The sequence below is a fragment of the Hyla sarda genome, chromosome 4 (genome assembly GCF_029499605.1).
Source record: "Hyla sarda isolate aHylSar1 chromosome 4, aHylSar1.hap1, whole genome shotgun sequence".
Taxonomy (NCBI): Eukaryota; Metazoa; Chordata; class Amphibia; order Anura; family Hylidae; genus Hyla; species Hyla sarda.
This window is the reverse complement of record NC_079192.1, coordinates 98,419,447-98,435,213: the sequence shown is the minus strand read 5'-3', so window position 1 is coordinate 98,435,213 and position 15,767 is coordinate 98,419,447. Positions and strand designations below refer to the sequence as shown.

The 15,767-nt window shown below is 43.7% G+C and overlaps 1 protein-coding gene across 1 annotated transcript in view; it reads left to right on the top strand.

Moving 5' to 3' along the window:
• The window catches only part of HACD3 (3-hydroxyacyl-CoA dehydratase 3), a 39,708-nt gene extending 33,536 nt beyond the window's left edge, over positions 1 to 6,172 (top strand). Inside the window, exons 9-11 of the mRNA XM_056571724.1 lie at positions 1,384 to 1,490; positions 3,470 to 3,601; positions 5,311 to 6,172. Of these exons, the coding sequence (XP_056427699.1) occupies positions 1,384 to 1,490; positions 3,470 to 3,601; positions 5,311 to 5,387 (316 nt within the window). The 3' untranslated portion in view covers positions 5,388 to 6,172. The remainder of the gene's footprint in view (positions 1 to 1,383; positions 1,491 to 3,469; positions 3,602 to 5,310) is intronic.
• The last annotated feature ends 9,595 nt before the right edge of the window (positions 6,173 to 15,767 follow it).

Genomic DNA, 15,767 nt, shown 5'->3' with positions numbered 1-15,767 from the left:
CTGGCACCTTCACCCTCTCCGATAGGCCCACAATGCGTAGATTATTCCACCTGGAGCGGTTTTCCAGATAATCAATTTCAGCCCAAAGGCTGGCATTTTCCTGCTGGAGGTCGGTTACCAATGCAGAAACCTTGGAATGATCAGTGAGGTGACATCACATCGCAGCGCATCAACCGCAGTTTTAGTCAATGCAAGGTCAAACTGTAGCGTCTCCTCCAGCGTCCTCTGCAGACTGGGGGCAATTTGTGCCATAATTTCAGCTGCCAGACTTTTAAAATCAAAGAAGGGCCGAGGCTGCATAGCAGAGTTGTCAGTCTTTGTAGTGAGATGAGTTGCAGACAGGCCAGGGACTTGTGGGAAGAAGGAGGGGTGGAGGTAGCCACCAGAGCAGGAGCCATGTCACCCTGTTGAGAGGGAGGCAGAGGGGTATATTAAGGGGCCCCCACGTCCAGCAGCAGGCTGTGCTGTGGAGAGGATGGCGCTGACTGTGTGGCCAGAGCAGGGTTATGCAGAGAGGAGCGCTGCAGCTGCTGAGATCTTCCCACTGCCATTATGGATGAAGAACCCTTGCAAGAGCCATGCCTGTGGGTCTGTTTCTGGCCGCCATGGAGCATGTAACGCTTTTCTGGAGGTGCAGGGAGCCCTCTGGAGCGCCGAGGACGTACTTACAGTGGGTCGGAGACCAGGAGGCATCTTAGCTGCAGCTGAGCATTGCAGCTCCAGAACCGGAACTCCCACCTGCTGTTTTTCAGTAGCTTTGCTATGTCCACCTTAGTAAGAGTGCTGAGGTGGACACACCTGCTTCTCTACTTCACCTAGTTGAAAGGTGGATCCATGATGTGGTAAGTGTTCTCTAGTGGCACTAAGAAAGCACAATTGCAGCCTCCTCTGCCAAGAACCAGGGATCCCTACTCATACAGGGTCCAGAAGAGCGGCTAAACATTACTGCCTACATTGGCACATTTACAAAGGTAAAAACACTGTAGGAATGCCAAAGAACCAGCAAGTTGTGCTGTAATATTATTCCTGAAATATTTGGTGATTGGTATTTTAGCTAGTGTTAGTACCTGGATTTCATTACAACAATATTCTTTATGCACGGGACACAGCATGTTCATATATTACAGGAAAGCCCATTGACTACAATGGTAACTGTGTGTGTAGTGATGCCGCTCAAGCAATATTAAATATTTTGCTGCATGGATTACATCTGGTCAGTAGGGATCCCAACAGCAGAACAACCTGTAATTTGTTCATTGTGGGGGAGATTGGTTTAATACATAGTGATTGTATGATGTACACATTTCCTTGCCCTTTCATACATGCGTATGTATACACAATAACATGAATGTGAGCTAATGCTATTGATTTCTTTGTGACCAGGTATCCATTCTACATGCTGGCCTGCATAGACATGCATTGGAAGCTGCTGACATGGCTCAGGTACACCATCTGGATTCCACTCTACCCACTGGGGGCTTTGTCAGAAGGTATGTTGTTATATAACAATACTAGTACATTCATGTTTGTATTGCTTGTTAGATATTATCACCCGTTTTCTTGAATTCAATAATTACAATTCAGTTAAAAACCCCTTAAGAGGTATTCTGTGTTTTTGTGCCTGTCCAGCTACTGTTCTTTTGTAGCTATAAGTTAAGTGTTTCTTTAACCCCTTAACGACACAGGACGTAAATGTATGTCCTGGTGAGATGGTACTTAATGCACCAGGGTGTACACTTACGTCCTGTACATGACCCCGAGCATCGGAGCGATGCTTGTGTCATGCGCGGCAGTTCCCGGCTGCTGATAGCAGCCAGGGACCCGCCGATAATGGCCGACATCTGTGATCGCGCGGATGTCTGCCATTAACCCCTCAGATGCCCTGATCAATACAGATCGCGGCAGTGCAGTCAGAAAAATGTTGCGATCCGATCATCTGTAATGGCAGACGGAGGTCCCCTCCCCGGCATCTTCTGCTCTGGTCTGAGATCGAGCAGATGATGACCGATAACACTGAACAATTTTAACAATCAAATGATTATAAAAATCCCCTCCCCCAATAAAAAATGTAAATTGTCCCTTTTCCCCGTTTTACCTCCAAAAAGTGTAAAAAAAAAAATGAATTTGTAATAAACATATTTGTATTGCTGCATGCATAAATATCCGAACTATTAAAATATAATGTTAATTATCCCGTACGGTGAACGTAAAAAAAAGTCCAAAATTGCTGCTTTTTTATAACCTTTTATTCCCCCAAAAATTTATAAATGTATTAAAAGTTTTATATATGCAAATGTGGTATAAAAAAAAAAGTACATATCATGGCGCAAAAAATTGGCCCTCATACCGCCGCTTATACGGAAAAATGAAAATGTTATAGGTCAGCAAAATAGAGGGATTTTAAACGCACTAATTTGGTTAAAAAGTTTGCGTTTTTTTAAGCGGTACAATAATAGAAAAGTATTTAATTATGGGTATAATTTTTATTGTATTGACCCATAGAATAAAGAAAACATTTCTGTTTTACCGTGAAGTGTACAGTGTGAAAACGAAATTGCGGTTATCTTATCAATTTCCCAACACATATAGTATTTTTTTGGTTGTGCCATACATTTTATGGTAAAATGAGTGATGGCATTACAACGAACAACTCGTCGCGCAAAAAAGCCCTCATACTAGTCTGGATGAAAATATAAGAGTTATGATTTTTAGAAGGCAAGGAGGAAAAACGAAAACGTAAAAATAAAATTGTCTGAGTCCTTAAGGGGTTAAAGAGAAGGTGCCCCCTTTCCACAAAGCACTTAGCACAACCCTTTTGCCTGAGGATTGTACCCCAGCAGTGCCCAGATAGTTGGGTTATGTGCCTGTTACATGTTTGCAACCAAGCTGTGGTTAATCTTGGAATAATGTTAGTCTAGTGGCCAAGAGGAGCCACAGAAGTGCTGGGTGATAACAATTCTGATACCTAGTGACTGGTGCAACCTAGGAAGTTGCATGTAAGTGGGGCAGGCTGTGATAGAGGGTAGCATATCTGAGCTCACAGCAGGACAGGCAATAGCCTGATTGAACCTTGGGTGTACATTCAGGTACTCTACCGGAGGCAAGGTCTACTCACAAATACTTGTGAAGTATTAAAAACTATTTGTTCATCTGCAATAACAATATTGTACCATTCATATTATTTCCACTGCTGTCTTCAGTTTGTTAACCTCATAGACAACTTACCTTACAGTCTTTACCTGAAATCATCTGACATGTAGGAAATCAGGGGTGCAAGGTTTAGAAGCTTTCTCCTTCACCATGATTGCGATTCGGTATTGTCAATAATTATGTGTCAGAAATATGTATTAGAAGGGGCAGTGGGAGTGTACTGGGCACCGCTGCATGTTATCCTTGTCATAACATATTGGATACACTATCTGCTATATTTGTGTTGGTATGATCTTAATTTATGGTTCAACATTTTCAGCTGTTTGTGTCGTCCTGTCAATGCCTATTTTTACTGAGACCGGGAAATTCAGCCTGCAGCTCCCATCGCCTCTGAATCTGAACATCAGCTTCTCCATCTTTCTTACCTTCTACCTGGTGCTCTTATTTTTGGGTAAGTTCTTCTTTTACTTTCTAAAAGTAGTTGTGTAATATGAGAGATACAAATTCAAGTATTGAGCCCAAAACTAGCATGGCCTCTATACAATGTATGGAGTTGTCCTTTTTTCAGCTCTGTTCTCTGTATATGAGGGTGCTGCACCTTTGGCAAACAGTTGAATGGCGGCATGCTGGTTGTTGGACCCCCATGATCAGATATTAATGGCCAATCATAAGGACAGGCCGTTGAATAATAAAAATAAAAAGTAATCTTGCAGGTTTTAATAATTTTTAGGGACCATAGAAATTTTTACGTACCCGTCAAATCCACCAAAATTTATTTTTTAAAATATTATCACTCAGTACCTAATCCTGACCATGTACATCTAGTTTTTATGTGTCTAGCACCTTTATTTATTTTATTACACTTTCAATTTAGCTCACTAATCTGAATTCTTCTCAAAGGGAGGGGGCGTGACCTCACTGTGCAGGTCTCCGCCCCCTCCCTCAGTATGCTGTCTGCTCATATCTCCCCTAGCATTAGCAAAACTACAACTCCCTTCTTGTCCTCACTGACAGTAGTGGGACACAAGCTGACAGTGGGAGGATTTTTCTTCCAGCTGTGAGCCCTGCGCTCACAGCTGTCAATCAAGGAAGTGTGTCCATGACATAGGTGATGATGCATGGACACAGCAGGACTAGTATGTGTCCAAGCAGACAGAGGGGGGCAGTTGTTTGACTGGCTTTTTCAGTATAAAATACTTAAAATGTTCTAATGAAAGCAATTGCAAAACCTATTGGTTTTGCATGCTTTACAACATATCAAAAGTTTTTGTATCTCACAGTGCCTATTAAGGTAAACCGTTTAGTTTTTGCAGGATAGTTTTTTTTTTTAAATTAAAACTCCGTGCCCAGGCTGCAAAATGAAACAAAATGAACTTTAACTCACCTGCCTACGTTCCCCCATTGCTCCGATGTCGGTGTCCCATTCTCCGGTCACTGACTTCTTCCGCTTCCTGCGGGTCGGTGAGTCATGCTGCTCTCAGCATATCACCGGCCGCAGCAATGTCCCCCTGCGGCTGGTGATACACTGAGAGCAGCGTGACTCTCCGACCCTCAAGAAGCAGAAGAAGACAGGGATCAGAGAACGGGACACCGACATCAGAGCAACAGGGGAATGTAGGCAGGTGAGTTAAAGTTTGTTTTGTTTCATTTTGTAGCCCGGGCACGGAGGGTTAATAAAAAAAAAAAAAGCACTATAGTACTCCTTTAAAAAACATGGCCGCCAGGGTTTTTACAAGTGGTGATACAGTACTACTGCTGATTTTATGTAAAAAAAAAAAAATTATAACAACAGTATGGGAGGGTTCCTTTTTATACATGCGTGATCTGGTTTAGTTTCCACTCTGGTGCTGAATAAAAGTGGCGAAGAAAGACTGATGATCGAACTGATCCTATTCAAATGGGACTGTTCAGATTTTTCTCAGACCTCAATCGGGACAATGCATCCTGCAGCGGTACCCCCACCAGAAATACCTGGGCACCGGAGCTATAGACAACAGATTCACTTTGCCATAAGATGTGGCCAGTTTATTAACCCCCTTACTAGAACTTTAAACATCACATCAAATGAACAACTTTTTTTTACTAGTGCCTATGTATGAAATAGATACCAAAACTATGATAGATAAATGAAAGCTAATTGAATCTATTGTTCCTTGACAGGGCTTGCCATCAATTTCCGCCACTTGCACAAGCAAAGACGCAGACGATTGGGAAGTCGGAAGAGAAAGATGCATTAAAGTCGGAAAGTTTTTATTTGTTTTTAAAGCTGATGAGAAGAGAATTTATAATTTAAAAATAATTGTTTTTTTTTTTTTTTTTTCTCTCCCCTCACAATCTATTTTTATTTTTTTAATTGCTGGGACCAAAGGGTTAATAATGAGTACATTTCTGAGCCCCATTCCATCACCCTCAGAGTTCTAGTAACAGGCCTCATCTGGGCATTGGTGACATCTCTGACACATCTATATAGGCCAGTGTTTCCCAACCAGGGTGCCTCCAGCTGTTGCAAAACTACAACTCCCAGCATCGGCTGTCTGGGCATGCTGGGAGTTGTAGTTTTGCAACAGCTGGAAGCACCTTGGTTGGGAAACACTGATATAGGTAGATGAATATGTGATATCACCAACCATTGGTTTGAAGGAGAACAGTCGTCCATAAGTTACATGAAGGTCACATGACACATATTTAGAGCCTTTCCCTACCACAGAGCATGGGCACAACCTCTACAAATCTTAGACTACTTAAATTTGCATCAGCGGGTTCTGAAGACGTAGTTAAGAGATGAATTGAATCTTTATAATTTTTTATTTTTTTTGTAGTGCGGAAGTATTCCTGGCAATATGTAAAAGCTGCCGTCCAAATAACTGTTTATGATCTGCATTTGTTATGGTGCTGTGCCACCAAAGTCACTTTTATGTTCTTGTGGTATTGTATTTTGTGTAAAATAAAACCAAAATTGGGATTTTTTTTCTGTATCAGATTCAATGATTATTGTATTGGAATAAAAGACAATATAAATGAAGGGTGTATTATACAGTACATTATAGCAGTGTATTGTTCTATGTTCTTCATATGATAGGTAAACACTGCCGTTGCTCCCTGTCAAGAAAGTCCCTTTTTTTTATTTTTTTGTGTGACTTTATCGGTCGTTCTCATGACGGGGAGCAACGGGCAACAACAGGTCCTGACGGCTCCCATTTACCATTATGGGGGCCGTCGGGCGCCGTTGTTTTTTGACGGTTATAGTGGGAGAAAAAGACTGTGCTTGCAGTATTTTTCCTCTTGCTATTCTCCCAGGCTCCCCCGATGGCAGCCAAACGGATTTCCACACCTCAGACTCCACCAAAAGAATCACTCTTTCAGTGGAATCCTGCTACAGATTTAATCCACAAGATTCTTTACTGTGGAGGAGTCTTAAAAAGTACTTGTCACCAAATAAACTTTTCGAAACTAATTTTTCTAAACTATGTATATTCCCTAACTACTCATAACACTCCTCCCACCCTTAAAAAAAAATTCAGAGCTTTAAAAAGGCAGTGTATCATACCTTTCTTTGTGCTCGTGCAATCTCGCAGCAAGAGAAAGTGGGCGTTTCCCATCAGGCCTGCTGGGGGACCACTTCCGCCCTCACATGATTGCAGCACTGTGATGAATAGACTACCACAAACTCTGGGCATCTTTCAGTGAGGCTCTATGCATGTTTCAATGAGGCTTTTTTGCAGTTTTCAGTGAGGCTCTGTGCAGCTGTCAATCAAGCTCAGTGCAGAGAAGCACTTCCTGAGTTTGGTCTCCTGCCAGGCCGGGAGGGGGCCAAACTCACTGTATTATGGTAGAGATCAGAACAGAGCCTCCTAGTGGCCGATTTTTCTATTACATTTTAAACATATGTTGATAATTTTAAAAGCAAGTGAATGGGAAAGTGTCTGCTAATTACACAAGGAACACTATTCAAAGTTTTATTTGGTGACAGGTACTCTGTGACTTTGACATATACTCAATTGGGGGAGATTTATCAAAACCTGTCCAGAGGAAAAGTTGCCCATAGTAACTAATCAGATCACTTCTTTCATTTTTAACAAGGCCTCTGCAAAATGAAAGAAGTGATCTGATTGGTTGCTATGGGCATCTTTTCCTTGGCATAGTTTTTGATAAATTTCCCCCATTGACTTGTACATTATATTGCTCATCATGGACTGATCTGGAGATATATCGCGAATTGTTGTTTAATGGTAGGGTCGCATTGTCATATTTTGCGTATTTGCTGTTGTGTATTTTTCCACCCATTGAAGTCAATGGGTAGCAAAATCATCTGCGTATTTTGCTACCCATTGGCTTTTACCCCTTAACCCCTTAAGGACCAGGCCATTTTATACCTTAAGGACCGGAGCGTTTTTTGCAATTCTGACCGCTGTCACTTTAAACATTAATAACTCTGGAATGCTTTTAGTTATCATTCTGATTCCGAGATTGTTTTTTCGTGACATATTCTACTTTAACTTAGTGGTAAAATTTTATGGTAACTTGCATCCTTTCTTGGTGAAAAATCCCAAAATTTGATGAAAAAAATGAAAATTTTGCATTTTTCTAACTTTGAAGCTCTCTGCTTGTAAGGAAAATGGATATTCAAAATATATTTTTTTGGGGTTCACATATACAATATGTCTACTTTATGTTTGCGTCATAAAATTTATGAGTTTTTACTTTTGGAAGACACCATAGGGCTTCAAAGTTCAGTAGCAATTTTGAAATTTTTCACAAAATTTTCAAACTCACTATTTTTCAGGGACCAGTTCAGTTTTGAAGTGGATTTGAAGGGTCTTCATATTAGAAATACCCCATAAAAGACCCCATTATAAAAACTACACCCCCTAAAGTATTCAAAAAAACATTCAGTAAGTGTATTAACCCTTTAGGTGTTTCACAGGAATAGCAGCAAAGTGAAGGAGAAAATTCAAAATCTTCATTTTTTACACTCGCATGTTCTTGTAGACCCAATTTTTGAATTTTTGCAAGGGATAAAAAGGAAAAAATTTTTACTTGTATTTGAAACCCAATTTCTCTCGAGTAAGCACATACCTCATATGTCTATGTTAATTGTTCGGCGGGCGCAGTAGAGGGCTCAGAAGGGAAGGAGCGACAAATGGTTTTTGGGGGGCATGCCGCATTTAGGAAGCCCCTTTGGTGCCAGGACAGCAAAAAAAAAAACACATGGCATACCATTTTGGAAACTAGACCCCTCAGGGAACGTAACAAGGGGTAAAGTGAACCTTAATACCCTACAGGTATTTCACGACTTTTGCATATGTAAAAAAAATATATATTTTTTTTACCTAAAATGCTTGGTTTCCCAAAAATTTTACATTTTTAAAAAGGGTAATAGCAGAAAATACCCCCCAAAATTTGAAGCCCAATTTCTCCCGATACAGAAAACACCTCGCATGGGGGTGAAAAGTGCTCTGCTGGTGCACTACAGGTCTCAGAAGAGAAGGAGTCACATTTGGCTTTTTGAAAGTGAATTTTGCTCTGGGGGCATGCCGCATTTAGGAAGCCCCTATGGTGCCAGGACAGCAAAAAAAAAACACATGGCATACCATTTTGGAAATTAGACCCCTCGGGGAACGTAACAAGGGGTAATGTGAACCTTAATACCCTACAGGTGTTTCACGACTTTTGCATATGTAAAAAAATATATATTTTTTTTCACCTAAAATGCTTGGTTTCCCAAAATTTTTACAATTTTAAAAAGGGTAATAGCAGAAAATACCCCCCAAAATTTGAAGCCCAATTTCTCCCGAGTACGGCGATACCCCATATGTGGCCCTAAACTGTTGCCTTGAAATACGACAGGGCTCCAAAGTGAGAGCGCCATGCGCATTTGAGGCCTAAATTAGGGACTTGCATAGGGGTGGACATAGGGGTATTCTACGCCAGTGATTCCCAAACAGGGTGCCTCCAGCTGTTGTAAAACTCCCAGCATGCCTGGACAGTTAACGGCTATCTGGCAATACTGGGAGTAGTTGTTTTGCAACAGCTGGAGGCTCCGTTTTGGAAACAGTGGCGTACCAGACGTTTTTCATTTTTATTGGGGAGGGGAGGGGGGCTGTGTAGGGGTGTGTGTATATGTAGTGTTTTTTACTTTTTATTTTATTGTGTGTTAGTGTAGTGTTTTTAGGGTACAGTCGCACGGGCGGGGGTTCACAGTAGTTTCTCGCTGGCAGTTTGAGCTACGGCAGAAAATTTGACGCAGCTCAAACTTGCAGCCGGATACTTACTGTAATCCTCCGCCCATGTGAGTGTACCCTGTACGTTCACATTGGGGGGGGGGGAACATCCAGCTGTTGCAAAACTACAACTCCCAGCATGTACGGTCTATCAGTGCATGCTGGGAGTTGTAGTTTTGCAACCGCTGGAGGCTCCGTTCTGGAAACAGTGGCGTACCAGACGTTTTTCATTTTTATTGGGGAGGGGAGGGGGGCTGTGTAGGGGTGTGTGTATATGTAGTGTTTTTTACTTTTTATTTTATTGTGTGTTAGTGTAGTGTTTTTAGGGTACAGTCGCACGGGCGGGGGGTTCACAGTAGTTTCTCGCTGGCAGTTTGAGCTGCGGCAGAAATTTTGCCGTACCTCAAACTTGCAGCCGGATACTAACTGTAATCCTTCGCCCATGTGAGTGTACCCTGTACGTTCACATTGGGGGGGGGAACATCCAGCTGTTGCAAAACTACAACTCCCAGCATGTACGGTCTATCAGTGCATGCTGGGAGTTGTAGTTTTGCAACAGCTGGAGGCACACTGGTTGTGAAACACCGAGTTTGGTAACAAACTCAGTGTTTTGCAACCAGTGTGCCTTCAGCTGTTGCAAAAGCTACAACCCCCAGCATGTACGGACAGCGGAAGGGCATGCTGGGTGTTGTAGTTATGCAACAGCTGGAGGCATACTACTTTGGGGATGCTGGGGATTGTAGTTATGCAACAGCTGGAGACACACTGGTTTACTACTTAACTCAGTGTGCCTTCAGCTGTTGCAAAACTACAACTCTCAGCAGTCACCGACAGCCAACGGGCATGCTGGGAGTTGTAGTTATGCAACCACCAGATGCACCACTACAACTCACAGCATGCACTTTAGCTGATTGTGCAAGCTGGGAGTTGTAGTTACACAACAGCTGAAGGTACACTTTTCCATAGAAAGAATGTGCCTCCAGCTGTTGCAAAACTACAAGTCCCAGCATGCCCATAAGGGCATGCTGGGAGTTGTGGTGGTCTGCCTCCTGCTGTTGCATAACTACAGCTCCCAGCATGCCCTTTTTGCATGCTGGGAGCTGTTGCTAAGCAACAGCAGGAGGCTGTCACTCACCTCCAACGATCCTCGCCGCACAGGTCAGTCCCTCGTCGTCTCCGCCGCCGCCGCCGCTGCTCCTGGGGCCCCGATCCCAACAGGGACGCCGGGGATCGGGGTCCCCAGCACCGGGGGTCGTCTTCCCGCACCCGCTCACGTCCTCCGGAAGAGGGGCGGAGCGGGTTGCGGGAGTGACACCCGCAGCAGGCGCCCTGATTGGTCGGCCGGTAATCCGGCCGACGAATCAGGGCGATCGTGAGGTGGCACCAGTGCCACCTCACCCCTGCTGGCTCTGGCTGATCGGGGCCGTCTCTGACGGCCCCGATCAGCCAATAATTCCGGGTCACCGGGTCACTGGAGACCCGATTGACCCGGAATCCGCCGCAGATCGCTGGACTGAATTGTCCAGCGATCTGCGGCCATCGCCGACATGGGGGGTCATAATGACCCCCCTGGGCGATATGCCCCGATGCCTGCTGAACGATTTCAGCAGGCATCGGGGACCGGCTCCGCTCCAGATGGTTGCGGGTTGCCGGTAAAACACATGACGTTCTCATACGTCATGTGTCCTTAAGGACTCGGAAATGGAGACGTATGAGAACGTCATGTGTCCTTAAGGGGTTAAGGACCCGGCCATTTTTTGAACATCTAACCATTGTCACTTTAAGCATTAATAACTCTGGGATGGTATTACCTTTCTTTCTGATTCCGAGACTGTTTTTTCGTGACACATTCTCTGTTAGTGGTAGATTTTTGCCGATACTTGAATCATTTCTTGGTGAAAAATTCAAAAATTTGATGAAAAAATTGAAAATTTAGCATTTTTCTAACTTTGAAGCTCTCTGCTTGTAAGGAAAACAGACATTCCAAATAAATTATATTTTGATTCACACATACAATATGTGTACTTTATATTTTCATCATAAAGTTGACATGTTTTTACTTTTGGACGACATCAGAGGGCTTCAAAGTTCAGCAGCAATTTTCCACAAAATTTTCAAAATCTAAATTTTTCAGGGACCAGTTCAGTTTTGAAGTGGATTTGAAGGGCTTTCTTATTAAAAAAAAATACCCCATAAATGATCCCATTATGAAAACTGCACCCCTCAAAGTAGTCAAAATGACATTCAGAAAGTTTAACCCTTTTAGGTGTTTCACAGGAATAGCAGCAAAGTGAAGGAGAAAATTCAAAATCTTCATTTTTTAGACTCGCATAGTCTTGTAGACCCAGTTTTTGAATTTTTACAAGGGGTAATAGAAGAAAAAGCCCCCCAAAATTTTTAACCCAATTTCTCTTGAGTAAGGAAATACCTTATATGTGGATGTCAAGTGTTTGGTGGGCACAGTAGAAGACTCAGAAGGGAAGGAGCAACAATGGGATTTTGGAGAGTGAATTTTGCTGAAATGGTTTTTGGGTGACATGTCACATTTAGGAAGCCCCTATGGTGCCAGAACAGCAGAAAATCCCCACATGGCATACCATTTTGGAAACTACACCCCTCAAGGCTCATAACAAGGGGTCCAGTGAGCCTTAACACCCCACAGGTGTTTGACGATTTATCGGATGTGTAAATGAAAGCAAAAATGTTTTCACTAAAGTGCAGTTTTTGTTCCCAAATGTATCATTTTTACAAAGGGTAATGGGAGAAAATGCCCCCCATAAATTGTAACCCCATCTCTTCTGAGTATATAAATTCCCCATGTTAGGACATAAAATGCTCTGCGGGCGAACTACAGTGCTCAGACGAGAAGGAGTCACATTTAGCTTTTGGAACGCAAATTTAGCTAAAATGGTTTTTGGGGGGCATGTCGCCTTTAGGAAGCCCCTATGGTGCCAGAACAGCAAAAAAAAAAAAAAAAAACACATGGCATGCTATTTTGGAAACTACACCCCTCAAGGAACGTAACAAGGGGTACGGTGAGCCTTAACACCCCACAGGTGTTTGACGACTTTTTGTGAAAGTCGGATGTGTAAATGAAGAAAAAAAAAATTTCACTAAAATGCTGTTTTTTCCCCCCCCAAATGTTACATTTTTACAAGGGGTAATGGAAGAAATGGGGTTACAAATTTTGGGGGTCATTTTCTCCTGAGTATGGAAATACCCCATGTGTGGGCATCAAGTGCTCTGCTGGTGCACTACAATGCTCAGAAGAGGAGGAGCGCCATTGAGCTTTTTGAAAGAGAATTTGTTTGGAATGGAAGTCGGGGGCCATGTGCATTTACAAAGCCCCCCGTGGTGCCAGAACAGTGGAACCCCCCCCCCCCCCCCACATGTGACCCCATTTTGGAAACTACACCCCTCACAGAATTTAATAAGGGGTGCAGTGAGTATTTACACCCCACTGGCGTTTAACAGATCTTTGGAACAGTGGGCTGTGCAAATGAAAAATTAAATTTTATTTTATTTTCACGGATCACTGTTCCAAAAATCTGTCAGACACCTGTTGGGCACAAATGCTCATTGTACCCCTTATTACATTCTATGAGGGGTGTAGTTTCCAAAATGGGGTCACGTGGGGGGGGTCCATTGTTCTGGCGCTTATGGGGGATTTGTAAACACATGTGGCCTTCAATTCTGGACAAATTTTCTCTTCAAAATCCCAATGGCGCTCCCTCTCTTCTGAGCATTGTAGTGCGCCAGCAGAGCACTTTACATCCACATATGGGGTATTTTCTTACTCAGAAGAAATGGGCTTACAAATTTTGGGTGGGGGGGGGGCTTTTTTCCTATTTTCCCTTGTGAAAATGAGAAATTTAGGGTAACACCAGCAGTTTAGTGAAAATATATATATATATTTTTTTCATTTTCCCATCCAGCTTTAATGAAAATTCGTCAAACACCTGTGGGGTGTTAAAGCTCCCCTCGTTACGTTCGGTGAGGGGTGTAGTTTCCAAAATGGGGTCACGTGGGTATTTATTTTTTTGCGTTTGTCAGAACCGCTGTAAAATCAGCCACCCCTGTACAAATCACCAATTTTGGCCTCAAATGTACATAGTGCGCTCTCACTCCTGAACCTTGTTGTGCAGAACATTTTACGCCCACATATAGGGTATTTCCGTACTCAGGAGAAATTGCGTTACAAATTTTGGGGGTCTTTTTTTTTTTTGCTTTTACCGCTTGTGAAAATAAAAAGTATGGGGCAACACCAGCAAAATGTATTTTTTTTTTTTACACTAACAGGCTGGTGTAGCCCCCAACTTTTCCTTTTCATAAGGGGTTAAAGGAAAAAAGCCACCCAAAATTTGAAGTGCAGTTTCTACCGAGTACAGAAATAGCCCATATGTGACCCTAAACTGTTTCCTAGAAATACGAAAGGGCTCCGAAGTGAGAGAGCGCCATGCGCATTTGAGGACTACATAGGGATTGCATAAGGGTGGACATTGGGAATCACTGGTGTAGAATACCCCTAACAGGGTGCCTCCAGCTGTTGCTAAACTCCCAGCATGCCTGGACAGTCATTGGCTGTCCCAAAATGCTGGGAGTTGTTTTGCAACAGCTGGAGGCTCTGTTTTGGAAACACTGCCGTACGATACGTTTTCTTTTTTTTTGGGGGGGGGGGTAGACAGTGTAAGGGGGTGTATATGTAGTGTTTTACCCTTTTATTATGTGTTAGTGTAGTGTAGTGTTTTTAGGGTGCATTCACACTAGCGAGCGTTCACTGTGAGTTTCCCGCTAGGAGTTTGCGCTGCAGCAAAAAATTTGCAACAGCCCAAACTTGAAGCAGGAAACTTACTGTAAACCTGCCCGTGTAAATGTACCCTGTACATTCACATGGGAGGGGGGCAAACCTCCAGCTGTTTCAAAACTACAACTCCCAGCATTACTGACAGACCGGGCATGCTGGGAGTTGTACTTTTGCAACAGCTTGAGGCACACTGGTTGGAAAACCGTTGGTTATCTAACTCAGTATTTTACAACCAGTGTGCCTCCAGCTGTTGCAAAACTTCAACTCCCAGCAGGTACTGATCGCCGAAGGGCATGTTCGGAGATGTAGTTATGCAACAGCTGGAGGAGCTGTAGCAAAACTGCAAATCCCAGCATGCCCACACAGCAAATAGCTGTCGGGGCATGCTGGGAGTTGTAGTTTTGCAACATCTGGAGGGCTACAGTATAGAGACCACTGTATAGTGGTCTCAGACTGTAGCCCTCCAGATGTTGCTAGGCAACTCACCTGCTTCCGTAGGATCCAGGGAGTTGCATCGCCGTCCTCTTCTTCCGCCGATCCCCGTCCCGATCGCAGCCTGCAGCCATCGCCGATGGGTAAGTGGACTTCGGCCCCCGGTCCCTGTCTGTTTTATCCCGGTCCTGCCCCGCCTATTGTGGGTGGGCAGAACGGGGAAAACGAAAGTAAACCCCCCGATCTGCTATTGGTCGTCGCGTCTTGACGACCAATAAGAGGGGTGGCACCCCTGCCACCTCACTCCTATCCCTTCAGGGAGATTGTAGGTGTCTTGGCAAACCGCGATCCCCCTTATATTGCGGGTCACCATAGACCCGTATGACCCGGAATAGGCGCAAATCGCAAGTGTGAATTCACTTGCGATTTGCGCTGATCGCCGACATGGGGGGGGGGGGCTTCCGATGACCCCCCCTGGGCATTTGCACGGGGTGCCTGCTGATCGATATCAGCAGTCACCCCGGTCCCCGCCGTGCGCCCACGGGCGTGCAGGTACGCCCTGGGTCCTTAAGTCCCAGGGACCGAAGGCGTACCTGTACTTCCTGGGTCCTTAAGTACCAGGGACCGAAGGCGTACCTGTACACCCTGGGTCCCTATGTGGTTAATGGGTAGAAAAATACGACACGTGTAATCCTACCCTTGGGTCAGTTTACACATGCATATTTTTGCAGCGGATTTACTGCTGCCGATTTTGCTGCCCATTGACTTCAATAGGCAGCAATATCTGCTGAAGCAAATCGGCAGCAGAAAATACGCACATGTGAACTTACCTTTTAAGCTGCATTTATTTTTCTGCAGGCATGAGTAGAAACCATTCATTACTTGTTGGCTCAATATCTGCATGACACTTGCTCACATTTTCCTATTAGTTCCTGTCTGTGACAAAACTGTGGGCCTCTATTAAGAGTTATCCAGGATCAGAAAAACAGAGCTGATGTCTTCCAAGAACAGCATCACACCTGTCCTAAGGTTGTGTGTGGTATTGAAATTAAAATAAATGGAGCCAAGTTGTAATACCACACAAAACCTGAGGACAGGTGTGGTGGTGTTATTGGAAGAAATTAGCCTTTCTATTCCTTTTAAAATGACACACCAAAGGC